This window comes from Pygoscelis adeliae, unplaced genomic scaffold (assembly GCF_000699105.1).
Source record: "Pygoscelis adeliae isolate BGI_AS28 unplaced genomic scaffold, ASM69910v1 Scaffold58, whole genome shotgun sequence".
Lineage (NCBI taxonomy): Eukaryota > Metazoa > Chordata > Aves > Sphenisciformes > Spheniscidae > Pygoscelis > Pygoscelis adeliae.
In genome coordinates, this window is record NW_008825564.1 from 1,165,397 (window position 1) to 1,175,676 (window position 10,280).

At 42.6% G+C, this 10,280-nt stretch overlaps 1 protein-coding gene across 1 annotated transcript in view; it reads left to right on the plus strand.

The window, feature by feature from the left end:
• The window catches only part of NPSR1 (neuropeptide S receptor 1), a 61,117-nt gene extending 54,158 nt beyond the window's left edge, over positions 1 to 6,959 (plus strand). The window contains exons 6-9 of the mRNA XM_009332418.1: positions 2,324 to 2,400; positions 4,374 to 4,463; positions 6,576 to 6,750; positions 6,869 to 6,959. Coding sequence (XP_009330693.1) covers positions 2,324 to 2,400; positions 4,374 to 4,463; positions 6,576 to 6,750; positions 6,869 to 6,959 — 433 coding nt within the window. The remainder of the gene's footprint in view (positions 1 to 2,323; positions 2,401 to 4,373; positions 4,464 to 6,575; positions 6,751 to 6,868) is intronic.
• Positions 6,960 to 10,280: the final 3,321 nt, after the last annotated feature.

A 10,280-nucleotide genomic window follows, 5' to 3' on the forward strand; every position in this document is an offset into this window, starting at 1 on the left:
GGGAAGCGTACCTAGCATTACAAGTGACTCATCTTTCCTGACACCCACCCTGAGCAGCTTTACCCCACCTCTGGTCCCCTCCCGATAAGGAAAGCTCCAGTGGATCCAGCTATAGCGAAAAGAAAGATGAACACCAGTACAAATCCACTATGTTGGCAGCACTTTAGAAGCCACAGGATTAAACCAGGAATTAAACTTTCCCCCTGGACTTCCAAAAATTAAGGATTCAAATGAAACAGCATGTAATCTCATACGTGAAATGCCAAGTGAAGAAGAGAGCTGCTATAACTGCATCTGGTGAAAGGGATGCTCCTACCAGACTCTGCAGCCAAGAGGGCAGGATTTCTGGGGTCGGAGGGAAAGCAAGTGAGGAGCCTGACTTTGTATTTCAATCCTTAGCTGGAAGTAGGGAGTCTGAATATTTTGACTATGGATTCCTTCGTCCTGATGCTTAGGCAACGCTGAGTGTGTCCTGCTGGAATCATGCAGGTCTGCATCAGAGAGGATATTGTTTCAACTGCAGATAAAAAGGTCAGGCTAGAGATAGCAGGCTAGGGAGAAAATAGAAACAGGACTTTTAGGAGCTGGCTGGAAATTTTCTTGAGATGATAACAATTATCATTGCAATACATTCTTATTCGTTGGAACAATCAAAGGAGAAATGATACATGAATTTTCCACCATTGTCAGTACAAAGTACAAAGGAACTCTCAAGTGCACCAGCTGATAAATAAACAGGTTCTTGAAAAGCCAGGAGATAAAAGGAAAATGTTCAAGTCAGCTGGGAGCCACGCTGGACCTTTGAAGGGATTAAGGAGGGCAAGCTGGAGTCCGTGGCAGATGCATGCAAAACCCTCACTGGGCAAGTATGCTACTGCTCTGCTGCACAGCTCGGACTTGCACGCTGAATTTCCAGCTCTCACCTATTGAGCCTGGAAACCAGATGGCTCAAACTTCCACAGAAAGGAAACCTCCAAGGCACACCAATACTGCCTTTGCAAGCGCGTCTAGGAATTGAGGGTGCTGTAGGAAAGGCTCGTGTATCAGTCTGAAAGCTCTAATAAGAATAATGTCTCTTCTGATAGTAAAAATAAACCACATGATAGTAAGACACATTTTTGTCTCTATAAAACACCCTGAAATAATCTCCCTAGTTGCACCTTTTTCACAGAGTCACCACTAAGGTTTATGGCGATTAATGGCCAGGCTGCCCCAGGCCCCCCCCCAAAACACTGTGGTGTATTGCAAACAGCACACGACGACTTCTGTTATGGTGCTTGGTTTTTACATCAGGAAAACATGGCAACCCAAGTGCATTAGCTGAAATATTTTTCAATTATTTTTGCCTTCTTTAGCAGATTAAAAAGGAAAACACTGGTCAAAAGTATGCTGTTGCTTAATGATTTTAGCTGCACATTATGCACGCTTGCAGGAGAAAAGGCAGACAGAGCAAGGCTTTGTGGTTTTTTTATGTAAACTGTTGAAAAGGTAACATCCTCATCCAGGATGTGGGTTCAAACAGCTCTTCAGCTTGAAGGAATTATTTTTACCTATCCTATATTAAATAAATAACTTAATATTCTATTCCAGATTTGTTATTGCCTAGGGAAAGGTCATACCTATCCGAGGTTATTGTGGACTAGGGCACTTTTCATCTTTCCCATTAGAAGTATATGTATATCCCCCCCTAAATATGCAAATTGTGGTGGATCTGGTTTTGAATCATCTAACTCCTCCCACCTACCTGATAATTCTGTCCTCCTTGATTTCTGTCCCAGGACCTTGATACCTTAAAGTGAGCACCGTGGTATTTAACTGCATTTCTCATGGATCTTGCCCTTATCAAATTCCCCAGGGTACCATTTTATTTGTCGGCTTCATACTCACAAAGTAACACCAAAACAGAAGTGTACACACAGCAAAACCAGGTCCCTCCCCTTGCTTCTCCCATTTCAGGACTAGTGTCCTGGGGCTGGTACCCAGGCAGATTTGGCCTCAGCTAGCTCAAAATCCCCAATGAGCTCTTGCCTGTGAGATCTTGGCCAAATCACTGCATTCCTCTGAGCCTCAGATTTGACATCTGCAAAGCCAGGACAATGCTAATGACTTACATGGTGAAAACTCTTCAGATCTGCTTCTGAAAATTACTACAGGAGAGTCGTATTTTAGTTATTATTGTTGTTGTCATTATTATTCCTATGCAGTCCCATCATCTCTATGAGCTCCTTACACATAGATAAGTGTATTCATAGAGCACAAATAACTGGGATGTCGGTTAAATTTTCTGTGCCTCATAATACCCATGACTCGTCCCCTTCTGTAGCGTCATATACTCAATCGTGATTCGAACCATCTGGATGAAGAGCAAAGCTCGGGCTGTCATCATATCCAGCTGCCCTGGTGAGTCACAGCACACATGCGTCTCCAGCCTCGTGATTCCAATTCGGCCGGTCCCCCCAAATCTGGGAATGCCTGGACATGCAGTGTCGCGTTGGGCCCCCATCACTGCGGTGGGAATGGGGTTTCTGTAATTGCTCCTTCATAACTCTTTTTTACATTATTTACCTTCTGTCCTTTGACACTAATCCCCTTTAGAGAAACGATGGAAAACATCTGCAAGAAAAGAATTAAAAAGTAAAAAATCCTTATTCTAGAAGTTAGAATCCCTATTCCTAGAACTTTGCCCATTTCCAGAATAATTCTTTTCTAGCATATACTTAGATAACGCTTTTGCTGTGTTTTCACATGCCCTTGCAAGTTTGGATTTTGGTCAAGCTCAGAAATTCCTGGCTACAGAAAGGACATGAGCTGAGCTTTCCACCCCAAGACCATAAACATTTTTGGACTGTTCTGAGCTATTTTGGCAAAGTGCACGCATCATTTCAAGATCTGCACTCGGCAGCTGCCTTTCCTATTAGTTATGAAGAAAAGTATGTTCATTTACACTAATGTGTTTTACAACGCAACTGTAAGAGCACACAACCAGTTAGTGCAGCCAAGTGGTGAGTGGAAACACATGAACCATGGGGACCAAGTTGCTGGTACTTGCCTGAAGCAGGATCATGGATCACGTCTGGTACAGGAGGAAGTGCCCTAATGTGATGTTGCACAATCAGATATCCTTATGTCATAACCTGACATCCGTCAACTATAATCTAAGATTTACTCCTCCTTTGAAAAGCTTGAGCAGGACTGATTTCTAATGGTCCTGCCTTCATGACACAATCAGTATTAACTAGTCTTGGAAAAAATATCATTCTCCTCATCCAGGAGATACATTCTGCTTTGTAAGTCACCAGGTGATTTCCAGTAATATTACATATGGACTAATTTCAAGCTTCTACATGGGATGTTTCACTGATAACAAGCCCACATTAATTTTATTTATATTTTTTTCTTTACAAATTACACAGCCTTGATATGCTGTTTTTATAAGAGGTGCAAGAAGTTGTGTACACAGAGTTATTTCCAATTACATCAGTCAACATTCCAGCCCTAAGTTTGGACTACAAGAGTTTAAAGATGTTTTGATAAAAAATGACCTTCTTGTATATTCACTATGGTGAACCTAATTATTCTGACCAAGCAACATGAACAGCAAATTGACATTAATAATGAAATCAGGCATATTATTGTAATCATGCTGGTACTGTTATTCAAATACAGAACTTGATTCTCAGAGACATTTGTGTTACTTCAGAGGAAATTAGATCAACCAGCCTTGGTGTGAGACTGAACAGAATTTGCTTCTCAATTCAAGCCACACTTCATATCTGAAAAGCTAGTCTAACAGCATTTCATATTTCATTACTGAGTCAACATGGAGAGTAAAATATATGACTGATTACCCAAAGCATCAAAAAGAGGAAAAGGTTAAGAAAATGAAGTATGTAGCTTTCAAAATCCTTCTGACTGAAATGCAGTTAAAAGTGAACAGGTAGTCTATTTTGCCAGATTGTTTCTTCTCTTTTCTTAATTATAGCTGCAATTCCTTTCAGAAAGTGTCTCCTATAACACCACTCTGGTTGCATTTTTGTAGCTGTGGTGGCCCATGGTTTTTATTAGACTGATACTGTTGGGCACATAGGCAGTGCTTTTCCTGACTAAGTGTCAAGGATCAGGAATGTCCAGCTGCCACAATGCTTCAGGAAGATCTCTTCTGCTTACATTTCCCCCTTTGATTTTGAGTGGCTCGGGGTTTGAGCGTCCAACTCGAGCAGGCTTGTAAGTGTCCAAATTTCAGGAACTACTGAGCCCCTGCCTGACACCAGGGAAGGATGGGCTACGTATCGCTATCCTGCCTGCAGAGTTATGTGCTGACACATCCACACAGCACCCCTACTCTTTCACTACCTGAACTGTTCTTTTCCCAGGTGGCAAAACCTTTGCTGGCTACACCAGTCGTGGGTTCATATCCAGGGCAAAAGTGAAAGCGATCAAGTACAGCATTGTAATTGTTCTTGGTAAGTGAAAAGCCCCACATCTGGTAGCTAGGGAGGATGCTGATGTTAGGAAGCTGGTCCTCCTCAGCTCCCTCCTCATTAGCAGATAAAGTACAGTAGATGGCTCAGAGAAGGAGCTTTACTTAGACCCCCTGACTTGCCTTCTGTCCTTGTCCTTCCCCTCTCCTCTGGCTGATAAGCTCCTATTTTAGGCCTCTGACATAAGCCTCAAATGAAATTATATGCACAGCCCCTCATGTGCATAAAGAAAGCAAAGGAGGGACATTGCCTAAAAGGAACAAAGGAAGGGGTCATCTCCTTCCCATCCAGGCTGCCAAAAGACTTGGCAACTGAGTTGTCTTTTAGGCTTAGAGACTATGTACGGCATGTTAGGTGCTGGGGTGGTGCAAGGGAGAGGAAGAAGAGGCGAGGGATGCAGAGCAATTGAATTTGATGTCAGAAGCATGTTGCCTGCCCAGGTGGGAAGAACGAGCTCTGCTTTCCCAACCAGGCAGCAGATGACTCGGTGCAGGTGTCCTCTGTCTCCCAGGGAGATGACATTATTCTGATGGAATTAGGAGGCTGACATTCTATCTCGATAAATAAAAGCAGCGTCACTCAAGGCTTGTGATTAGCTGCCAGAGACAGGCAGGAAGGCGACCGAAGCTATTTACTCCCAAGGGCTGACAGCCATCCCCTACCGCTAAAAAAAAAGAGATGGCTCCTCTTTCCAACGCTACACAAAATTCAGATTGGATGATACTGAGGTGCTTAGCTCACTGTTTAGCGGTAGTGTCTGCAGACATGAGAGAGGCCGGTGTGATTCATGCTTTTCAGAAGTCCAAGAACAGCTTCTCTGTGTCTGAACTTTTCTGAGTGGCAATCAGAGAAAGCTTTTGTCAGAAGCAACTACTATCACAATGCCATTAGATGTCAAGAGCTCACCTGGATGCTCAGTATTTCAAAGGACCTTGATAATATTAGGTACCCGGCATCTCTTAGTGTGGAGGGTGCGCCTAACATTCATGGATTTCTTTAAAGGCACTTAAAGTTCTGCGTGGTCAGTGCTGTGATCTATATGCTGACAATGCATATTGCTGTTTTGCTGATATCTGTGCATAGGCACTGCCGATTTGATTACTCTAGAAAACAGGAGGGGAGTTTATCTCTTCCTTGCACATTCAGTGAGTGCTCGGCTAACTGCCAACTAAGAAATACTGATTACTGCAACAAGAAAGCAAGCATGGGGTCACTCTGCTGTCTCATTTGGGCCAGGGAGAGATCATGCATCTGATTTCACAGATACCTGTATATTTGAAACTCAGGTACTTACGGCTTAGTTGAGTGAACTGCCTGTCCCAGTGTTCCTATGTAAGTCTTTAATCAAAAGCCTTTGTGAAAGGAGATGACATACAAATTTGTGAGGGACAGATTCATTTCCTATGTCTGCAAATAAAGGTAAACCTATGGCCTTTTTATTTCTACCACCTCTGAACAAAGGCAGGAGCTATGAACAGTGCAGTCCTCTCTTGCCTTCCCCAAATTCATCTCTCAAATTGCAGTATAGGAATTAAAGAGTCTTCCTGCACGCTCCATATACACAGCACCTCCAACCAGCATGCCAAATGACATGCTGGTCTGCTGTAATGTGGTGTAAAAAGGTGTCATTCCTTGCTCCTGGGTGTCTAGAGCCCTTTTTTAATAGGTGGCTGTGACAGGCAGTGCTGTCACGGCGCGGCACTTTGGTGGTATGTACATTTAGATTGGCTGCTCACTGAGGGGACCATTAAAAGAGCACTTCACTATAACTTATGATGCTTTAACTGGCTACCTATTTACCCTTTATGTCTTGTGTAGTGCTCAAAAGTGCCTCGATATGTCTAGAGGGAGCACTCTAAACACTTAGAGGAACACACATAATATATTTTACAGGCATTAAAATAAAAATAAAGATAAATAAAAGCACAATCTAATAGTTATTCTCCTAAATAAGACCCTGAATAGGGAGAGATTTTTTTTTTGCATGAACAAATATTTATGTGTTATGGCAGTCTCTCTCTGCGTGTGTGATTACTTCCCTAAATAGCTAAACTATCTAACATCAAGCTCTTCCTCTCTCTGTCTCTCTTCCAGCATTTGTTCTCTGTTGGAGCCCTTACTTTCTTTTTGATATCCTGGACAACTTCAACATACTCCCTGAGACCAAAGAGCGCTTCTATGCATCCGTGATCATTCAGAACCTGCCAGCCTTGAACAGTGCCATCAACCCCCTCATCTACTGCCTCTTCAGCAACCACCTCTGCCCCCCTTTCGAGTATCACTCCTTTACCATCACTTTGACTATCCCCTAAGAAGGGAGGGAACACATAAGCACAGTCCCTAAACCGACTACCTGTTTTCACCTGTTTTAATTCTGACCATTCCTTTTGTTCTTTAGGGAAGCTGGGGGGAACTTTCCGGGACAGGAGTGATGGAGGGCAGGAGATGCAGGTTCTGTCCAAACCAGAATACATCTAGCGTGGGCGATGCCCTGCAAAGCCACGCTGGAACCAGTACCATGGAAAGCGGAGGTCCCCCACAAGCCCCGAGCACCATGAGCTGATGGACACTGACTGGAAAGAGCCCGCACCTCGCTGCTGTTGAGCAGCACACGTGTTTTTGATCGGCACTGCAGCTTCAACAATTGCACATTGCTGGTGCCAAACTCAGTCCAGGTGGTTCGCATGCCACTGTTGTGAGGGCTCATCTTGGCCCTCTGTTTTCAAGCAAGCTGTAATATATATATGCCAAATGGCAAAAAACAATGTAAATGGTGTCTAGTCAGTCTTCTTTCTATTTTTCAGGAGTCGCTAAAAGCCATCTACTCTACCGTATGGGTCACGTAACTGATAAAGAGTATTTACAAGTAATTACAGAGCAGGATCCCTGCTTAAAATGAAAACACTGGCACTTTTCCAATGAGAACACACCACCGTCACTGTATGTAACTATATCTGAGTTTTGTACACAACCACTTACGAAGTGACACTCAGAGAAGAGGGGACTGAAGGGCTAGGTTACTGCCTCCCACCTCTCCTGGCCCCTCTCTTCAGCTCCCACCAGTCCTCCCAGCCGCACCGTCCCTGCAGCTCGTCCTCCCCTTCCCATGTGTTATTTCCCTGCTGTCCTACCTTGGTGTGTCGGTGGCACCCCAGGCTCCCTGCAGGGTTGCCACGCGACACCCCTGGACAGTCATTTATTTCTGGGCTACTGTATTAACAAAGTATCTGCCAGTCCCTCCCAGACCCTGCAGTGCATCAGGTGTGCCGATCCTCATGTGCTTCTGTGGCAAAGGTCCTGAGCGGTCTTCTGGGGACCCTGCACTCATTCCACCTACAGGGAGCTGTCGTCCAGGGCACTTCATCAACGGAGATCAATCTTGCCATCACACAGCAGCATTTCCTTGGCTCATGCACTAAGTAAATCATCCATGTAGCTTAAATCACCCAGGGAACCATACACATCTTTAGACAATCTCAGAGCTGGCGGAAGACCCGGGTGAAACTATAAAACTCAAATTACATTTAGAAAAAAATATCTGTTGATGGTCCAGTCTTTTAAACTCATTGTAGGGTCCACAGGCCACTGGCCGTCAGGCAGAGCTTCACGGCACAGCGCCCCAAGCAGTTGAGCATCCCCTTCCCCAGCCCTCGGGGCATCCTCCCACCACACTCTTCTCAAGTTTAAGGAGAAACGTTCTCAGGCAGGTTTAGAGGGTGGGTGAGTGGGTGGTATTGACTTCAGTGTTCATTTTACCGCAAGGCAGCGTAAAGTTTTTGTATGATAATGCACTCTAACCAGCTGTATGGCAAGTGTGTTTGTTTCCTCTTGGTAAAACAACTGCATTCTTACTTAAGTGAAATCAGTTTAAACAGGGTTTTTTTTATTATTATGATCCTTTGCAATGAGTTTGTTTCCTGCAAAACAAGAACTCAATAAAATTTATTTATAATTACCTATATTAAAAAAATCTTTTTTCCTAAGTAGGAGATACATAAAATCGTGGGGCTTTATGTTCTCAGGAAAATAAAGAAGGTTTCTCTTTTCATTATTACGAAGTTCTGTTATGTCTAAATTTTGGCAACAGCTTAATTAAAACCATGAATCTCCACCAGCCTTTACAGCAGCCACCTTGGATAGATTGTATATAAGAACTAGACAGAATTTTTTCTTGTGGGCATATTATAACTTTCCCAAAAGTAGACTGCTCGGTTTAAGCCTCATAGTGATACAGATTTTGTTTTCTAACTTTTTCATCTGATACATATACTTTTGAACAATTAATAGAGTTCGTAGACTTAATACCTGGAAATCAGATAACATTTCTGAGCAGTACTTTGATTTGCAAATTTAATATGCCTCAATCACACTAAAATTTATGTATTATTCACTGGGGTCACCACATTAATTATCCCATCTAAATCAAGCATATGCATGAGTAAATGTAGGACTCCAGCCTTAAATGAAGTCATTACCCATTTATTTTCAAAGAAACAGTCTTTTTTTTTTCATTCATTATTGTATTATGTGCCATTTACATGTTGTTCATATCCTTTTTCCTCTGGACATGATTGTGATGCCCTTCCTTGTATGAGGATCTTTCAGTTTAAATGGCCTCACACCACTTTTGTCTGCATCCCTTCCAAGCACTTAGGACAGAAATAAATAATTTATCTCATTTTCTATCCTGCTTTCTTGCTGCGCAAGAGATGGCATTTTACTACCTTTTTATATTCTCCAAAACTTTTGTTGTAAAGAAACGGAGAAAAAGGTGAGCTTTTCCATTAGTCTAGAAAACACTTGCGTGGCCCTCCTTTGTCTCTTGGGAGAGTGATTTCAGGAATTTCATCTGACTCCAGGAAGTTTCTTACTCTTATTCCATGTCTGCAACTTGCTCTACCTCCGTTGACTGTTTAGTTGCTTAATTGTGAGAGAGTTGTTACGAAAGACCCCAGGCCTATGAGGAGAGGTAGCGAAAGTCGGTGTCAAGGTCCGAACGCCCATAGAGAGCCTGAACACAAGAAGAAGAGGGCACCCAGCTGGTTCGTCCATGACCGCCCAGGAGGAGCTGTGCTTTTCATTCGCTTTAACACTTCCAAGATGCGTCTGTGAGATCCTTCTGACATTCGCACAGCAACCAGAAATATTTGTATGCATGACTGTAAGGACATAAAATCCTGTATGGTGATAAAGTCCTGTATGATTATAGATTACCAGGAAGCATGATAAACCAGATACTCATCCCTCAGAGAAGTCACATCAAACAACATAGGACTAGGACACTATTCAAACTAATACATTAGTTCAAGAGAATAGAAAATGTGTGCATTCTGTGACAGGTTCAAATAAAATCCGAATGAGAAAGCTATTTAACTTGCTATTGGACATTTTTCGATGTAATTTAAAGTTCAATTCTTTTAGTCCAGATTTCCATCTGTTGCTAAAAGTGTAAAGCAGTATTTTGTCTTTCATCTTGGTTTTGCCTTTGAAATTTCTGTCTCCTTTTTTATTTTCACTTTGAAAAAAACTAATGCAAGACAGCAAAATTTAACATCCAGATCACTGGGTAGGTATACTCTAAAAGTAAAAGCCTACATAGAAGCATTTTGCATCCTCCTGCATGTTGCTGATCAAGCGCTTAGAGGTGCAGCCATTATCAGTCAAAAAAAAAAAAAAAAAAGGTAACCACTGCCTGGTTGTTTGTAGGTTTGGGGTTTTTTTTGAAAGATATCTTTCACAGAAAAATAATCAGACCTTTTGATATGATACAGGATGATTTGCCTTCCACAGAACAAAAAA